A 19,605-nucleotide genomic window follows, 5' to 3' on the forward strand; every position below is an offset into this window, starting at 1 on the left:
AGAAGGGATTCCACCTTCCTGCCATTGAAAAACTCCGTGTTCAGCCCCAGATGTCTGGGCTCCTTCCCTGAGAGTGAGGTTCTGCAAAGAGAACAGAAGGTCTTTTGTGGACGCCTGAAAGAGCCAGCAGTACATTCCTAGGGGACTTGCCTGATCTGTTCCTGGGACAACCTAACTTGGTTTCTGCGGAATTCCTGTTGCTGCTTTTCACAGTGAATCAGCTACGCACATGCGTGAGCCAGCCGTTCGCTGCTGCCGAGACAGCCTGTGCGTGTCTGTGTTGGCAAGCAGAAGACGTTTCTTCCAAGGAACAGCCTCCCTGCTGAATCCAGCCGCTGTCGCCCTGACACAACTGCATCTCAGGTAACTGGCCTTCCTTGGGCTTCTTCTCACAGGCCGGCTTTTGCACGTGCAGAGACGCTCCAGGGCGTATTCTTTTGTGCCAAACTGCGTCTTTTCAAACAAGTCCCTGTCAATGTTTTAAAAGTAATCTCCTTTCAAAATAATAATGATAATAATCAGTGCAAATATCAAGAACAGATTTTACATGGGAGATTTCGAAACGTAATGCGTAAGAAAAAGCAACAAGGAAAGATATACCAAATGGGAGACATGGCATCCACACTAGATTCTTAGCGCTGCTGAAGGCACATGCACTGAACATTTGAGGAGATACTGGAGGTGAAAAGCGAAATTGGGTTTGGGAACAGGGCCCAGGCAAAACGCTGAACACAGGCTCGCAGCCCGGGGCTGAGATCAGGGCGGGAAGAGAATCAAAGGCTACATTGTCAGTCTCGCATGGGCGCTTCCTCGTCTTTTTCTTTTGTCTTTACTTGTATTGTATTGTATTATATTTTATTGTAGTCTATATTTTATTATTTTGTTTTATTTTAAATTGAGACAGGATCTTGCCATGTTGTCCATGCTAGTCTCAAACTCCTGGCCTCAAGTGATCTTCCCATCTCGGCCTCCCAAAGGCCAGTGTGTGCCAGCTGAGATTACAAGCGTGAGCCACCGTGCCCAGCCTTGTCTCTTTCCAAAGATATCTTGTATCTTTAGAATGAAACAGTAGAAAATTTTATTCAGTAGTAAAAACTCAATCTGGACCAAAATGTTTAACATTCTAAGGGTTAAAGTGCAGAGTTCTTTGGAAAAGAAAAATCTGCTTTTATTGTGTCGCTAAATACATGAATACATCACTTCAGAGGTAGGCCACAGACTTGATATATAACCGTACATCATACGACTGTTCAACCATGATTGAGGGTCCTATATTTAGACACCAAAATAACCAGCCAGATAAAACAAACACAACCATGTTCCCCAGGCAAGTCAGAAGCAGCCCTTAATATGCTTTTTCCTAGAAAAATCATATACATATGTATGTTATATGTATATATGTACTTGTTTTATATGTGTATATGTACTATACATACACTGTAAACATTTTTATTAAAAAATGTACATATATTAATGTATAGATGCTTTATATGTATATATATTATGTATATATGTATGGTATATATACATCCATGTACATATATACATTATATGCATGTACATATATACATTATATGCATGTACATATATAAAAAGACGTGAACATATAAACATGTATATAGATGTCTATATCTACATGTTTACATATGTTTTATGTTTATATTTATATGTGCATTTTATAACATGTATTTTATGTATATGTGTACATACATGTACATATTTTATGTATCTATACATATATGTACATATATATTTTAAAGTGTATATTATTTTTATAAAGAAAAACATGCATATTTTAATAAAGAAAAATTATGCTTTATTATATATTTATATATTATATATTATATTTATAAATTTTATTTTAGTATTATTATTGGATTTTTTTTCTAGAGATAGGATCTCACTTTGTTGCTCAGACTGATCTTGAACTCCTGGGCTCAAGCAATCCTCCCACCTCCGCCTCCCAAAGTGCTGGGATTATAGGCGTGAGCCACCACGCCCAGCCTTATTTACACATTTTACATACATTTATACTATGTATGATATACAAAAGTTATTATATATTATATGTAATAAATATGAATATACAAACTGAAATATAGATGAAAATATTCCTTTAGGCCCCCTACGAGAAAATGACTTAAGATTTGTTGCCAAAAATCACAAAGTCAAAGCAATTACCATTAGGGCACACACCTGTGGCAGGAAAAGAACGCGTTTCTGACACCCCTTCTAATACTCATTTGGAGACATGCCATCAAAACCGTTTACTCGTAAAAATGAGTCAGGCCGGAGTGTGCCAGCGTTTCAGCTCCTCATCCAGGAAGCTGGGTGGTTTCCACAGCCACGTCAGGAGGAAGTGAGGTCAGGCGGGCTGTGTGACTTTTCACAGACCCAGTATGTGGCTGCATGTGAAGTTGTGAAGAGACAGCAGGTGGAACTCTATGGAACCCCGTCCTTGTAAGTCAAGGATGGTTGAATAATAGGGACTGTTGTGTAAGTTTCCATTCCATAGAGTAACTTCCCCACAATGATCATGCAGTGCCTCAGAAACTGCTTCCTGCCCCCTTGATCTTGTCTTGTCTTTTCTTTTCTTTTTTGAGACGGAGTCTCACTCTGTCGCCCAGGCTGGAGTGCAGTGGCACAATCTCGGCTCACTGCAACCTCCACCTCCTGGGTTCAATTCTCCTGTTCAGCCTCCCACGTAGCTGGGATTACAGGTGTGCGCCACCACACCCAGCTAATTTTTGTATTTTTAGTAGAGATGGGGTTTTTCCATGTTGGCCAGGCTGGTCTCAAACTCCTGACCTCAGGTGATCTGCCCGCCTCGGCCTCCCAAAGTGCTGGGATTACAGGCGTGAGCCACCGTGCCCAGCCCATCTTTTTGTTTTAAAATCAAGCATTGCTTGAAAATAATCCTTTTTTCACTTTTTTTTTTTGCTTATTTTTTTCTTTTTATTTTTTTATTTTCTTTTCTTTTTAGTGTTTATTATTATTATTATTATTATTGAGACAGAGTCTCTCTCCGTTGCCCAGGCTGGAGGGCAATGCTGCGATCTCGCCTCACTGCAACCTCCAACTCCCGGGTTCAAGCAATTCTCTTGCCTCAGCCTCCCGAGTAGCTGGGATTACAGGCATGCAACACCATGCCTGGCTAATTTTTGTATTTTCAGTAGAGACAGGGTTTCACCATGTTGGCCAGGCTGGTCTCGAGCTCTTGGGCTCAAGTGATCAGCCCACCTCATCCTCCCAAAGTGCTGGAATTACAGGCATGAGCCACTGTGCCTGGCCTTTTTACTTCTTTGTTTGTTTGTTTACTTAAAAATTTTTTTTTCTTTTTTATCTTATCTTTATTATTTCTTATTTACTTCATTTACCACTAAACAAATAACTTCTTGAAAAACAATTTTTTTTGAGGCCGGGTCTTGCTCTGTCACTCAGGCTGGAGTGACACTGCAGCTTCAACCTCCCAGGATCAATCTTTCCACCTCAGCCTCCTGAGTAGCTGGGACTAGAGACACATGCCACCGTGCCTGGCTAATTGTTTTATTATTTGTAGAGACAGGGTCTTGCTATGATGCCCGGGCTGGTCTCGAAGTCCTGGGCTCAAGCGATCCTCCTGCCTCAGCCTTCCCAAGTGCTAGGATTACAGGCATGAGCCACAATGCCCAGCCTAATTTTTTTTTATTTTTGAAGAGACAGCATCTCACTTTGCTGCCCAGGCTGCTCTGAAACTCTTGGCCTCAAGCAATCTTCCTGCCTCATCCTCCCAAAGCGCTGGGATTACAGGCATGAGCCACCATGCCAGGCTGGATATGATCATATTATAGCAAGCGCCCTGTGTAACAGCTAGGCAGTCACTTAAAAACCTAAGGACACTGGCAGAGCGTGGTGGCTCACGCCTGTAATCCCAGCACTTCAGGAGGCCAAAGAGGAAAGATCATTTGGGCTCAGGGCTTTGAGACCAGCCTGGGCCACATAGCGAAACCCTGTCTCTACAAAAAATAAAACAAAATAAAAACCTAAGGAAACTGACCACTGGATTGGTAGACGTGGGCGTGGCTTTGAGACTCCCCCATGCTGCGATGTGGGGGGAGTCTGTGCTCGCTCGGTCTGTCCTGACTCTCTCTGATCTTCTGACATGGGAAAAACAAACTCAAAGTCAATCATTCCCAGCTCAAAGCCTTGTGGGAGTGCTCTCTGCCTTCACGCTTGCTTCCTTTGGAAGAGAACCTTCCTCTTCTTGATCGGGGGTTCAGGAGGGAACCCAGGAGCAGAGGTGAGTCCTGTGAATGTTCGTTTGTGCTGGAATGGGACTCCAGCCCCAGGCATGAGGCAGTGTGGTGAACAAAGAGCTCCCCGTTCTCTTTTCTGTCTCTGAATAATTGCCCAGTTTGTTTTTATAAAGCAGTACCAGTGACTCACAGGCCTAGGAATGTAGCTCTTTCCTGGAAAAGGGGGATTTGTTTTCTAATCTGCAGGAGAGGCCTTGGGCAGGCCCCAGGCTCTGGGTCACCTCAATGTCACAGCTTCCAAAATTAAACTCATTCAAGGCTTTTATCACCATCTCTTTATTTTTTTTAACGTTTTTCTCCAAGAAAAAATTTCATCTTTTTACTTATAAATACATAACATTGCAGAAGAAAGAAAAATTAGGTCGAGCACGGTGGCTAAAATCTGTAATCCGAGCACTTCGGGAGGTCGAGGTGGGTGGATCCCTTGAGCCCAGGAGTTTGAGACCAGCCTGAGCAAAAGAGGAAATCCCACCTCTACTTTAAAAAAAAAAAAAAAAAAAATCAATAACCAGGCATAGTGGCAGGTGCCTGTAGTTTCAGCTACTTGGGAGGCTGAGGTGGGAGGATCGCTTGAGCCCAAGAATTTGAGGCTGCAGTGAACTATGATCGCACCACTGCTCTGCAGTCTAGGTGAGACAGCAAGACCCTATCTCAAAAAAAAAAAAAAGGGAAAAGAAAAGAAAAATTAGAAAAAGAACACTTTAACTAAATCGCCACACCCAGAGATAAACCGCTGCTGGGCAGGATTGCTGCAAACCGTCTTCCCCTATTGGGTGGTGGTTTGGGGTTTTCTCATTACATTTGTACAGTATTTTGCTTCTATTCAGTTTTCTGACCATCGGCAGCGTGGCATCGTAGGTCAGAAAGCAAAGCTGAGGGTGTTAAATGCTCATTTTGGTTTTCTCTCCATGTACAATTTTAAATCAATCTATTTCCCGGTGGAGGTGCCATTAGGTTGGTGGAAAGTAATTGCGTCTTTTGCTATTGCTTTTAGAATATGAGAATTGTGTGTGCTCTCTAGGGTAAAACAAACAAACAAACAAACCAACCTCACGAGCAGGGCGTACACCTTATCCCTTCCTTCTGTGTTCTAAACAAAGCACAAATGATATCTGAGGTCTTTTTCTCTTCAACAGACGGAAAATTACTGGAGATGTAGCAATTCAGTGTTAGACATCCATCAATAATGTAAGAAGCACACTGGTTCGGTCTGGAAAGGCGGGACAGCTTGAAGCAAAGGCAGGAAGACTGTCAGCAGGGAGGGAGCTTCCAGGTCACAGACAGGGTGAGAGAGGAACAGTTGCCTTCTTTTGAGTTTCTGATGAGCCTTTCCAAAGGAGGCGATCAGATACGTGTCATCTCAGTGAGCAGAGGGGTGACTTTGACTAGAATGGGAGGCAGAGGCCCTAGGCAGTTCCCAGCTTGACTTTTAGCTTTAGCTTAGTGACTTGCCGGCCTCAAGATTTATTTTCCTTTCAGAAAGCTCATTGTCTTTCTCAGAAGACTGGTTTTGTCCCTGAATCCTGCTAGGAGCAAACACCCCTCCCAGCATCCCCTAAAAGGCCATAAGGGGAAATCCCTCAACCAATCACTTCTCTCCCACTCACACCCTGGGGTTTTGCAGCCCTTCGGACCTTGCCCACCCCTCTTCTCTGCCCTCCCTGCTCCCACACCAGCTGTGTCTATCCTTGGTCAGGTTTCACCGGGACAGCCACCATGGCCACTTCTAGGCTCTCAGTGCCTGCTGGCTCCAGTGTGTCCTCACTCACTGGCCGCTTGGCCCTTCTAAAAGTGGCCAGGTCACTCCCCTGGTTACTCAGAGGCAGAAACCCAACACATCTGCATGCTCCTGTCTCTTTATCTTCTAGGCATGCCCACGTCCACTCAACGAAAAGAAGCGAACTCCATAGAATATTTGAAGAGATTTATTCTGAGCCAAATAGGAATGATCATGGCCCATGACACAGTCTTCAGGGGGTCCTGAGAACATGTGCCCAAGGTGATTGGGGTGCATCTTGGTTTTATACATTTTAGGGAGGCATGAGACAGCAATCAAATACATTTAAGAAATACAGTGGTTTGGTTCAGAAAGGTGGAACAAGTCAAAGCCAGGGGACTTCCAGCTTATACATAGATTTAAACATTTCCTGGTTGACAATTGGTTGAGTTCGTCTAAAGACCTGGGATCCTAGGAGGCTGAGGCAGGAGAATCACTTGAACCCCGGAGGCGGAGCTTGCAGTGAGCCAAGATCGCACCATTGCACTCCAGCCTGGGCAACAGAGCGAGACTCCGTCTCAAAAAAGAAAAAAAAAAACAAACAAACAAACCTGGGATCCCTAGAAAAGAAATGTTCAGGTTAAGATAAAAGATTGTGGAGACCAAGGTTCTTCTGGAGTCTTATAGTGGCTGCCCTTAGAGACACTAGATGACACTATTCAGACCTTTAAAAGGTGCTAGAGTCTTAGTTAATCTTTTCAGGATTGGGAAGGTCTGGAAGAAAAAGATGTGAATCTCTTACATCTTTACAGATGCAAATTTTTCCCCACAAAGGACAGCTTTACAGCACCATTCCAAGATATGGCAAAGAAACATGTTTTGGGGTAAAATGTTTTGCTTTTCTTATTTGTCCCTTGTTATGCCGGAGTCAGATTGGAAAGTAAGTCACGATATGTGGTTAAATGAAGCCCTTCTGATGAGAATTTATGGTTTGTAGTGCACGACTCTCCAGACCCCTTAGATAGGAATTCAGGCAAGATCAAAAGAAAACTCCGAGCTTTGTCCTCAGTCCCATGCACAAGCCACATGGGGTGAGACCACTGCAGTACCCCGAAGGTGGCCTCTTGCTGTCTGCAACTCTAATTGTTATCTTCCATCTCACTCCTTTCCTGCTCTACACCCTGGGCTCTACACCCTGGGCTCTCCCTCACTTTTTGGAGAGACTGAGGGGCCGCCCCTCTGTGCTTTGGGGTCGCCCATTTCCCTCCATGGACAGAACATTTCCAAGTGTGGGCAATGGTCGCCCCGTCTTCCTGCAGCACCTGCCCCTAGCAAAGCAGGCGAATGCGTCTCCCCTTCATGCAGCGCTCAGTGCCTGTAGAGTCCTCTAGGCCTTTTTCCTTCACACTGACACTCCCAGTTCTGCTTTCAAGTCCGCACCTCCTGGGCTCAAGCAATCCTCCCACTGCCGCCTCCCAAAGTGCTGGGATTACAGGCATGAGCCACCACGCCCAACCTCTCATTGTATTTCTGATCTTCATACCCTCTACTCAGATTCTTTCGTGTATCATCCAAGCTTTGATCTTGCCCCGCTTCCCCCTTCCAAATCAGGACTCTCTCTGCGTTTCTGGACATTAGCAATCACCCTCGCCCTGGGCTCAGGAAGCAGAAGACAAAAGAAGCTGCTTCCGGACACTGGGATTCTCTCCTCACTTGGCGATCTTCTGCCCTGACCACGTCACTCATAGGCTATGAAAGCTGGTAAAGGGGATGGAGACCCTGTGACCACTTTCCTCCTCTTTCTCTGAAGACTCCATCTGGCTGTGTATTGAAACATGCTTTACATTCTTAACATAGTATTAAACATTTTCGAAGCCGTTTCACTCAGGAAGAGCATTCCTTTATGACATTTTGGTCATTGTTTTAAGATATTTTTGCTATTGATAGCATGAACGGGAATCAAAGTTCCCCTTTCTAATTACTTACTGTTTTATTTATAATCAGTTCAATTTCTGCTGTCAATGTGATTGTGGACATCTTTATGTCTTACAGGAAGTAGAGATAGAGACAACATGTTACATCTGCACCATTCTTGGTAAGATACAATTATATGCACTCATTAGTAGTCTTTTCTTTCTTTCTTTCTTTCTTTCTCTTTCTTTCTTTTTTCTTTCTATCTTTCTTTCTTTCTCTCCTTCCTTCCTTCCTTTTCTTCTTACTTTTTTTCCTTTCTTATATAGAGACAGGGTCTCACCATGTTGCCCAAGCTGGTCTTGAACACCTGGGCTCAGGTGATGCTACGCCTTGGCCTCCCAATGTGCTTGGATAATGGGCATGATCTCTTGATGGTTCTTTCTCAGAATGCACTGATAGTGATTGGTCCCGCATCTGGAGAATGAAGCATGAGACCCGTGATTAATAGGTGTGCTCCATGCTCCCTGGACCTGATGTTGTCCCAGGCAGCCTCAGAGGGAATTGTATTTAATTCTTTGCAAATCAGGTGGGCATCAACCTCTACCATCGGCCAGGTGTCTGGTTTTCCAGGGAAAATCAGGGTTTCCCCTACTGCAAACCTTCTTGGAGACTCAGATTACATCTTTACTGCATCCCACTGGGGATTGGGACACTATGGCCCTGCTGTCCACATGCATTCCCAGGGTGGCATCGATGAAAGAGGCAGCGATGATGGTGGCAGGCTGTATGTCACCAAGCCCCGTGGAAATGCTCCCTCAGGGTACGCAACTACCAGGGCTTTCTCCTCCAGGCTAGAACCTCCTTCACCTCCAAACCCACTTCTCATCAGATACCAGTGGGCTGAAGAAGTCAGTCGTGGGTATGTTCATCTGCGTGCTGCAATGCACAGAGGTTTTCATAGACTCACAAGTAGCAGCTCACTGTGGTCTCACCTTGCCCCAAGCTTGTGTCTCTTCCTTGCTCTGCTGGGTGGTCCAACCCCTAACCCCAGCCCCCATTCCCTGTATTCAACACAACTTGCTTAAGGAAGAACAATGAAGAAGAGGCAACGGAGAAGGGACAATAGCTGTTCTGGGGGCCCGATCCATCCAAGAAACCATGAGCAAGGCAGGCTTTCTGTCTGTTTCTGCTTTTTATGGTCGCTGTTGCTGTAGTTTTGAGACAGCTTTGCTCTGTTGCCCTGCAGTGTTGTGATCTCAGCTCGCTGCAGCCTCAACCTCCCAGGCTCAAGCAATCCTCCCACCTCAGCCTTTGCAGTAGTTGGGACTACAGACACATGCCACCACGCCCAGCTAAGTTTTGTATTTCTTGTAGAGATGAGTTTTCACCATGTTGTGCAGGCTGGTCTTGAACTCCTGTGCTAAAGCAATCCACCCGCTGCGGCCTCACAAGATACTGAGCTTACAGGAGTGAGCCACTGCACCCCACCAAGGCTTTCTGTTAATCACGAGTTTAAAACAACAGACTTTAGAGCATCTAAAAATAAACACTTAAAGGCCAAATAAAGTCATCAACAGTATCAGTTAATTGTAACCAGAGAAAAACAATCAAATGCCTAAGAGATGTCCTCAAAGCTATTCTGAAATGTGATGATAATATCAATACCTCTTAACATAGTGATGCCAACTTCCCCCATACACAAGTTCTGCAAGCGGGATGGACAGGAGCGTGATGCAGTCTCTGACAGGTTGTGTTTCAGGAGCTGGCTGCCCGGGATGCTGTCTGTGCTGCTAGGTTTGGTGCCATCAGCTTCCAGCAACATTTCCACCTCCCGACCGAACATCCTTCTTCTGATGGCAGACGACCTCGGCATCGGGGACATTGGCTGCTATGGCAACAACACCATGAGGCAAGGGACAGAGAATTACTCACCTGGTGCCCCCAGCGCAGACGCCAGAAGAAAGAGAAGCCACTGAAAATGCATATAACTCTTGATCTTGGCAGTTCACACTTCAAGAGTTCTGCACTTCTGCGTTTTCTGACACTCCCTAATGTTACCTTCTTCCCACGCCAGCACTAACCCCACCTCAATCCATCCTACATATGACTGCTCATTTCGTTTTTATTTTTATTTTATTTATTTATTTTTTTTATGTTTATCTGAGATAAAGTCTTGCTCTGTGGTCCAGGCTGGATTGCACTGGTACAATCACAGCTCACTGCAGCCTCGACCTCCCAGGTTCAAGTGATCCTCCTGCCTCAGCCTCCCGAGTAATTCTGGGACTGCAGGTGCCCACCATCATGCTTGGGTAATTTTTAAATTTCTTATGGAGGTGGAGTTTTGCCATGTTGCCCAGGCTGGTCTCCAACTTCTGGGCTCAAGTGATCCACACGCCTCAGCCTCCCAAAGTGCTGGTATTGCAGATGTAAGCCACCATACCTGGCCTCATTTCTTTTCTTTTCTTTTCTTTTTGAGAGAGTCTCACTGTGTTGCCCAGGCTGGAGTGCAGTGGCGCAATCTCGGCTCACTACAACCTCCACCTCCGGGATTCCAGTGATTCTCCTGCCTCAGCCTCCAGAGTAGCCGGGATTACAGGCGCCCGCCACCGCGCCTGGATAATTTTTGTATTTTCAGTAAAGACAGGGTTTTGCCATATTGGCCAGGCTGGTCTTGAACTCCTGGCCTCAAGTGATCTACCCGCTTCAGCCTCCCAAAGTGCTGGGACTACAGGTGTGAGCCACTGTGCCCGTCCTCGTTTCATTTTTTAAATATGATTTTTATCCACCCAGTACATAATGGACAATGCTTTAGAAATGCTATCAGCCGGGCATGACTGTAATCCCAGCTCTTTGGGAGGCTGAGGCAGGAGGATCACTGAAGGCCAGGAGTTCAAGACCAGCCTAGGAAACAGTGAAATCCTACCTCTACAAAATATAAACATTAATTTTTTTTTTGTTTGAGATGGAGTCTTGCTCTGTCACCCAGGCTGGAGTGTAGTGGCACGATCTTGGCTCACTGCCAGCTCCATCTCCTGGGTTCACGCCATTCTCCTGCCTCAGCCTCCCGAGTAGCTGGGACTACAGGCGCCCGCCACCAAGCCCGGCTAGTTTTTTGTATTTTTTAGTAGAGACGGGGTTTCACCGTGTTAGCCAGGATGGTCTCGATCTCCTGACCTCGTGATCCACCTGCCTCAGCCTCCCAAAGTGCTGGGATTACAGATGTGAGTCACCACTCCCAGCACATTTTAATTTTTTTAATTAAAAAAAAATGAGCCAGGCATGGTGGATGCACCTGTAATCCTAGCTATTCAAGAGGGTGAGGTGTGGGAGGATCACTTGAGCCCAGGAGTTTGAGGTTGCAGTGAGCTGTGATCAGACCACTGTGCTCTGGGCAGCAGAGTGAGACCCTGTTTCAAAAAATAAACAGGCTGACCATGGTGGCTCACGCCTGTAATCCCAGCACTTTGGGAGGCGAAGGCAGGCTGATCACTTGGAGGTCAGGAGTTCAAGACCAGCCTGGCCAACATGGTGAAACCCCCGTCTCTACTAAAAACACAAAAATTAGCTGGGAGTGGTGGCAGGCACCTGTAATCCCAGCTACTTGGGAGGCTGAGGCAGGAGAATCACGTGAACCCGGGAGGGAGAGGTTGTAGTGAGCCTCAAATAGTGCCACTGCACTCCAGCCTGGGCAACCGAGTGAGACTCAGTCTCAAAATACAAACAAATAAACAAACATACAGAAGACATCAGTGTCGTTGCCTGTAAGCGGAAGACCAATATTGATCTCCATCTCACTCCCAACCCTAGCCATCTAGCCAAGCCCAGCACTCACGCGGGATTTCAATCCTCCCTGCTGGAAAGCTCTGCTTTTCATTAGGAGGGTCCACACCCTCTTAATGCCAAAATCTGGTGTGTCCATCTGTCATGAGCTAGAGCTAGTCCATCCTCCTGTCTGAATTCCAGCCTTCCACCCTCATGTAGCACTTACAGTGTGTTGGCGTCCATGAAGTCAAACCTTCTCATGAACACTGTGAGTCCCGGAGAAGGTGCCCTGGGCTCTCAGTTCTGCATTCCCTCTGAGGTTGCTCTCTCAGTACCAATAGTGCCTTATGGAAACTTAGTCACTCTATCTACTCATTCATTTATTTATTTCAGAGACAGGTTGTCTCTCCGTCACCTAGGCTGAAGTACAGTGTTGCAATCACAGCTCACTGCAGCCTCGAACTCCTGAGCTCAAACAATCCTCCTTCCTCAGTCTCCCAAGTAGCTGGTTCTACAGACATGCGCCACCATTCCCGGCTAATTTTTCTATTTTTGTAGGTTTTTTTTGGTAGAGACAGGGTCTCGCCATGTTGGCCCAGCTGGTCTTGAACTCCTGGCCCCAAACAATCCTCCTGCCTTGGCTTTCCGAAGTGCTAGGATTACAGGCATGAGCCACCGCGTCCAGCCACTCACTTCTATTTAAATGAGTTGATGTTTCCTTGAAGGTTCAGAAAACATTAGAAATCTTTGACATTACGTTTAGGTCATTCCTAAGAACATCTTGAAGCGCTCTACAATGACCAGCAGACCTCCTATTAAGTAGCATGTAGCTGTGCTTATGACAATCCTGTCTAATTTTAACAAGTAAAGCTGTTAATTTGTCCCTCCATAGGACTCCAAATATTGACCGCCTTGCAGAGGACGGCGTGAAGCTGACCCAACACATCTCTGCCGCATCTTTGTGCACCCCAAGCAGAGCTGCCTTCCTCACGGGCAGATACCCTGTTCGATCAGGTTAGTCTCTCCTACAACTGCACTAGGGTGCAGCCTGGTGTATTAATCATAGTTTTCAGTTTTTACATTTTGGTTTTTTTATTAGTTTTTTTTTTTTAATTTAAATAGAGATTGGTGGGGCGGGAGTGTCTTTATCTTGCCCATACTGATCTTGAAATGCTGGGCTCAAAAGATCCCCCTTCCTTGACCTCCCACAGTGCTGGGATTACAGGCATGAGCCACCGTGCCCAGGCAGCTTTTGTATTCTGATGCTTTGACATCTTAGGGCTTTGCTGACCTTGGCAGGACTGGCCCTCCCAGGGCTAGCCAGTTCTTAGAGACAGCAAACAAGTCACTTGGGAGTGCACCTTTCATAGATAAACCAATCAATCCAGAGCACACACCCCTAACCATCACCTTTATGAGGTTTTCATATATGGGGCCACTCTCTCTTTGACCTAATCCCCCCAGAATCAGGTACCAGCTTTCTAGGGACAGCCCCTACAGATGAAAGCCCACGGAAATTGTACAAACTGGCCAGTCTTAAGCCGACTTACCCTACCTTGCCAATTGCTTTCCAAAAAGGAAAAACAATAAATAAGAAAGGCTTTTTCCATGCTTTCCCCTCACTCCCTCTGCCTCCTGACCAACCCTGAAGCTTCCCCATATAATCACACAGCATGGCTCACCCCTGCCTCTTCTTAAACTGTGAGTAATAAACTATCAAGAACTGTAATAAACTATATCTCCAATGACAGTCATCTCCTGATCTGTTGGCCTTGCCATAGCTAAATAATGATAAAACTTTAATAATAATAATAATGATACGTAACACCTACATTTTAAAAAACTTGGGTAGAGGCTGGGTGTGGTGGCTCATGCCTATAATCCCAGCACTTTGGGAGGCCGAGGCAGGCAGATCACTTGAGGTCAGGAGTTCGAGAGCAGCCTGGCCAACATGGGGAAACCCCGTCTCTACTAAAAATACAAAAATTAGCTGGGTGTGATGATGAGTGCCTGTAGTCCCAGCTACTTGGGAGGCTGAGACAGGATAATTGCTTGAACCCGGGAGGTGGAGGTTGCAGTGAGCCGAGATCACGCCACTGCACTCCAGCCTGGGTGACAGAGCAAGACGCTGTCTCAAAACATACAAACGAACCCTTGGGTAAAGATTTGGAATGTCTAGAGAGCAGAATAAAATTTTATCAGTGGCTACCAACCTTGTCAGTACGTTAGAATCATCCAGAGGATATTCCTACCATCCGAAAGCCCAAGTTCCACCCAAGACTGATAAAAATTAGCACCCCTGGGGTGATAACCAGGCATCAGAATATTTTGAAGCTCCCCACACGATTCCAATGGGCAGACAAGTTTGAGAACCTTTGGATTATATCAAGAGTTTGATGAAATTATAAAATCATTTTTAGGTCAGGCACAATGGCTCATGACTCTAATCCCAACACTTTAGGAGGCTGAGGTGGGAGGATTTACTTGAGTCTAGGAGTTCAAGACCAGCCTGGGCAACATAGTGAGATCCCATCTCTACAAAAAATTTAAAAATATTAGCTAGGCATGGTGGTGTGCCGCTATAGTCCCAGCTGCTTGGGAGACTGAGGTGGGAGATCAGTTGAGCCCAGGAGTTCAAGGCTGCAGTGATCTATAGTCATGCCACTGCACTCAAGTCTGGGTGACAGAGTGAGACCCTGTCTCTGCAAAAAATTTTAAAATTAGCCAGGTGTGGTGGTGCGCACCTGTAGTCCCAGCTAGTCAGGTAACTGAGGTGGGAGGCTCGTTTGAGCCCAGGTGGTCGAGACTGCAGTGGGCATTGATTACACCACTGCATTCCAGCCTGGACGACAGAACAAGACCTCATCTCTAAATAAATTAATTAACACAAAAAAAAACCTTGTAAGTTTTTATTCCTTTTTCACTGAATTATATTACTTATAACCTGCACATAACAGGAAAGTCCATCTTCTCACTAACGTTTTCAACAAATTAATCATTTACTTTGCTGCCAAAAATGCAATCCACTAGGCAAAGTCATATAGGAAGTCCATTTTCAATTTAATTTTAAGTAAGAGAGATTTTTACCAAGCGTTCTATTTTTAAATAAATAAGAAATAACAAACAGAAAACAAAATGTGTAACAGTAGTTCTTTTTCTTGATAATTGCTCAAAGGGATGGTTTCCAGCATCGGCTACCGTGTTCTTCAATGGACTGGGGCAGCTGGAGGTCTTCCAACAAATGAGACGACTTTTGCAAAAATATTGAAAGAGAAAGGCTATGCCACTGGACTCATAGGTATGTGCGTTTTTAAAAGTGGTACGCGCATGACTTTTATATGGAAGGGACATTCAGCTAAAAAGTTTGGAAAGGAAAATGGGTGAGGTGCTGTGGGATTTTCCACTAGACAGAAAGCTGCATATATCTAGGAACCATGTTACTTTCCAGGTTGTTTACTGCAAAGTAGATACTCAAGAAATACCAGATCAGGCAAGATGGCTCATGCCCATAATCCCAGTACTTTGAGAGGCCAAGGTGGACAGAGTGCTTGAGCCCAGAAGTTTGAAACCCACCTGGGCAACATAGCAAGACCCCACCTCTACAAAAAAATAATTATAATAATAAATTTAAAAAAGAAATAAAATGGGCTCATGCCTATGGCATACGCTCCAAGCTCCGTTGCACAACACGAAATCGCTTCTTTGTTCTGTGGGATCCTCTCCCGCCCTTCACATGGACTTTGTGTCTTAGACATTAGTGTCTTAGACTGAACACCTTCAGCTCTTTCATGGTTGGTTTATGGATCAATTGAGCTAGTTTAGTGCTGCGATCTAAATGTTTGTGTCCCCCTAAAATTCCTGTGTTGAAACTCTTACCCCCCAGGTAATGGAGTCAGGAGGTGAAGCCTTTGGGAGGTGATGAGGTTGTGAAGGTGGAGCCTCATATGTGGGATTAGTGCCTTTACAAAAGTGACTCTGGTCAGGCGCGGTGGCTCATGCCTGTAATCCCAGCACCTTGGGAGGCCAAGGTGGGTGGATCGCTTAAGGCCAGGAGTATGAGACCAGCCTGGGCAGCATGGCGAAACCCTGTCTCTACAAAAAAAGAAAAAGAAAGAAAGAAAAGGAACATCACCTTAATGAAATATTTGGCATCTCACACAATGTTCTCGTAGACCATGATAAAAAAAAATAAGAAAAAATACATTCTTTTATCAAAAAGCTCTGTAATGCTACCTATTTTTCCCTTCAGTGTGTATGAAGATGTCTACTAGAATTATACCTCCCTGTCAGCTTCCATAACTAACATGGTTATTCTTCTACAAGTCAACAAAGCATGTTATGTATTGGATGAAAAACAAAATTAATGGCAATAGTTCCTTGAGAGGAGACCAAGTTGCCATTATCATTATTGTGTTATAGTAATGATTTTTATCAATAGTTCCATTTATTGATAACAAACAACATGACTAGTGGATACAATGAATATAAAATTCAATAAATTATATATTTCTAAAAATTAAAAATTATAAAATGTTCTTTAATTTTTTACCAAAAAAAAAAAAAATCTGGGGAGATTCAGTCATCACTATCAAACAAAGGTGCATTTTTTCCAATAGACTTTTTTTTTTTTTTTGAGACAGGGTACTCACTCTGTTACTCAGGCTAGAGGGCAATGGTGCGGTTATGGCTCACTGCAGTCTCGACCTCCTGGACTCAAGTGATCCTCCCACCTTAGCTTCCCAAGCAGGTGGCACTACAGGCTTGCACCACCATGCCTGGTTAATTTTTTCTATTTTTTTTGTAGAGACAGGGTCTTCCCATGCTACCCAGGCTGGTCTCAAGCAATCCTGGGCTCAAGCAATCCTCTCACCTCGGCCTCCCAAGGGACTGGGATTATAGTTGTGAACCACCATGCCTGGCCAACTATAATTTTTCTAAAACAGAAGAGTCTATCCTTATGGGATATTCATTGGGCAATCATGAGGTTTTCCAGATGGCAGACAGCACTGGAGTGGTTGACATCTCTTTGTCAACACCATAGTAGTGGCCGCATGGAAGCAAAGACTATGCTTTGACTGAATTTGAAAGGTGCGCCTTGCGAAACCCACCACTGACTTCAACCATGGCCACTATGATAGTGGTTTCTCAAAGAGAGGACAATTCCAAAGCCCAGGAGTCTTCTGCCCATGCTGATGATATCACATGGTGCTTTCTGGCCTTCATCATTGCACTGCAGAACAAGGTGCAATAGACTAAATAATGGTCCCCAGAGATGTCAGGCCCTAACCTCTGAATCTAGCAAATATTAGCTTATATGCAAAAAGAGTCTTTGTAAATGTGATTAAGTGAATGATCTTGAGGTGAGAAAATGATCCTGAATTATCCAGCTGGGCCCACTGTGCAAGGACAAGGCTTCATTTAACATGGAGGTACAGGAAGATTGGGCCACAGAGAGGAGAAAGCAGTGTGATTAAAGTGATGTGACCACAAGCCAAGGGATGGCTGGAACCACCCACAGCTGGGAGAGGCAGGAAGGATCCTCCCTAGAGCTTCTGGAGAGAGTATGCATGTGTCTGTGCCCTAATATTCTCTTCCTATGGGACACAAGTTCTATCAGATTAGGGCCTGTATTAGTCTGTTCTCACACTGCTAATAAAGACATACCCAAGGCTGGGTAATTTATGAAGAAAAGAGGTTTAATGGACTCCCAGTTTCACATGGCTGGGGAGGCCTCACAATCATGGTGGAAGGCAAAGGAGAAGCAAAGCCATGTCTTACATGGCGGCAGGCAAGAGGGCATGTGCAGGGGAACTCCCATTTATAAAACCATCAGATCTTGTGAGACTCATTCACTACCGTGAGAACAGTATAGGGGAAACCACCTCCATGATTCAATTATCTCCACCCGGCCCCACCCTTGACACATAGGGATTATTACAATTCAAGGTGAGATTTGCATGAGGACACAGCCAAACCGTATCAGTGCCAAACCAATGACCTCATTTTACCTTACTTATCTCTTTGAACACCCTGTCTCCAAACACAGTCACATTCTGAGGTCCTGGGTGTTAGGGCTTCAACTCAGAAATTTGAGGCAGGCCAGGATCCAGCTCACAACAGTCATTGCAGATATAATCAAGTAAAGATGAGGTCTCTACGGTGGGTCCTACTGCAAAGACTGCTGTCCCTATAAGACAAGAGATTAGGTCGCAGACACACACAGAGGACAACGCCATGGAAACATGGAGACGGAGACTGGAGGGATGCGACCACAAGCCCAGGGAGGCCTGGAGCCCTCAGGAGTTGGGAGAGGCAGGAAGGATCCTCCCCTAGAGCCTCCAATTTGAGTGTGGCCTGGAGACACTTCGATCTCAGACTCCTGGTCTCTAGGACTGGGAGAGGATACATTTCTGCTGTCTTAAGTGAACAGTTTTACAGTAATTTGTTCCACCTGTCACAGGTAACTCATATTTTGGTTAAAGCTGACACACGGGGTCCTCATTCCCCTGAAACAATGAGGCCAGATTGCGGGGTGCAAGTAACAGCTAGTGCTGCCCACACTTCTCTGCAATCTCCTGGCCCCCCAGTGTCTAACAGAGTATCAGGAATGCGACAAACAGTCAATATCGACATGTCCAGTTGTGCTCAGATGCTTGTCACATCAACATCCTTTTTGCCTCTCAGGAAAGTGGCATCTGGGTCTCAACTGTGAGTCAGCCAGCGATCATTGCCACCACCCCCTCCACCATGGCTTTGACCATTTCTACGGAATGCCTTTCTCCTTGATGGGTGATTGCGCCCACTGGGAACTCTCAGAGAAGCGTGTCAACCTGGAACAAAAACTCAACTTTCTCTTCCAAGTCCTGGCCTTGGTTGCCCTCACACTGGTAGCAGGGAAGCTCACACACCTGATACCCGTCTCGTGGACGCCGGTCATCTGGTCAGCGCTTTGGGCCGTCCTCCTCCTCGCAGGCTCCTATTTTGTGGGTGCTCTGATTGTCCATGCTGACTGCTTGCTGATGAGAAACCACACCATCACGGAGCAGCCCATGCGCTTCCAAAAAGCGACGCCCCTTATTCTGCAGGAGGTCGCGTCCTTTCTCAAAAGGTCAGCAGAAAAGTGTCAGCTTCCTGCAAGCACTCAGCTTTGGAATGAAAATGCATCCTAAATAGTCTTCTTCAGTCAGGCATGGTGGCTCATTCCTGTAATCCCAGCTGTTTTGGAGGCCGAGGTGGGAGGATCACCTGAGGTCAGGAGTTCAAGACCAGCCTGGCCAACATGGTGAGACACCGTCTCTACTAAAAATACAAAAATTAGCCCAGTGTGGTGGTGCGTGCCTGTAATCCCAGCTACTCTGGAGGCTGAGGTGGGAGAATCACTTGAACCTGGGAGGTGGAGGTTGCAGTGAGTTGAGATCACATCACTGCACTCCAGCCTGGGTGACACAGGGAAAACCTGTCTCAAAAAAAAAAAAAAAAAAAAAAGCCTCTTCTTTAATTGACATTTGAAGAATGGGATAGCCATGACCTAGAAGGACAATTTTTTGGTAAAAATGGGGCATAGATGAGGGTCAGTGGAGCCTTGTGACTTGCCTTGTGTCCATTAAAACATTGTTACAGCTGAGCTGGGTATAGTGGTACACACCTGTTATCCCAGCTACTCAGAAGACTGAGGAAAGAGGATATTTTGAGGCCAGAAGTTAGGGACCAGCCTGGACAACACAGCAAGACCCCATTCCTACAAAGATTTTAAAAATTAGCTGGCTGTGGTGGCATGCACTTGTAGGCCCAGCTACTTGGGAGGCTGAGGCAGGAGGATCACTTGAGCCCAGGAGGTTGAGGCTATGTAGTGAGGCTATGAAGGTAGCCTGGGTGACAGAGCAAGGCCTTGTCTCAAAAAGAAATTTTTTTTTTTGA

The 19,605-nt window shown here is 45.4% G+C and overlaps 1 protein-coding gene across 4 annotated transcripts in view; it reads left to right on the forward strand.

The window, feature by feature from the left end:
* The first annotated feature begins 201 nt into the window (after positions 1-201).
* Positions 202-19,605, forward strand: part of ARSE (arylsulfatase E (chondrodysplasia punctata 1)) — a 31,024-nt gene continuing 11,620 nt past the window's right edge. The window contains exons 1-7 of one of the 4 annotated variants that reach the window (XM_011972111.1): positions 4,044-4,279; positions 8,065-8,107; positions 8,253-8,512; positions 9,674-9,835; positions 12,581-12,702; positions 14,864-14,986; positions 18,373-18,796. In XM_011972111.1, the coding sequence (XP_011827501.1) occupies positions 8,415-8,512; positions 9,674-9,835; positions 12,581-12,702; positions 14,864-14,986; positions 18,373-18,796 (929 nt within the window). In that variant the 5' untranslated portion in view covers positions 4,044-4,279; positions 8,065-8,107; positions 8,253-8,414. Of the gene's footprint in view, positions 364-3,912; positions 4,280-8,064; positions 8,108-8,252; positions 8,513-9,673; positions 9,836-12,580; positions 12,703-14,863; positions 14,987-18,372; positions 18,797-19,605 lie in introns of those variants that run through there. The other 3 variants (XM_011972112.1, XM_011972113.1, XM_011972114.1) reach the window with 3 other exon arrangements.

Source organism: Mandrillus leucophaeus, unplaced genomic scaffold, assembly GCF_000951045.1.
Source record: "Mandrillus leucophaeus isolate KB7577 unplaced genomic scaffold, Mleu.le_1.0 Scaffold127, whole genome shotgun sequence".
Classification (NCBI taxonomy): domain Eukaryota; kingdom Metazoa; phylum Chordata; class Mammalia; order Primates; family Cercopithecidae; genus Mandrillus; species Mandrillus leucophaeus.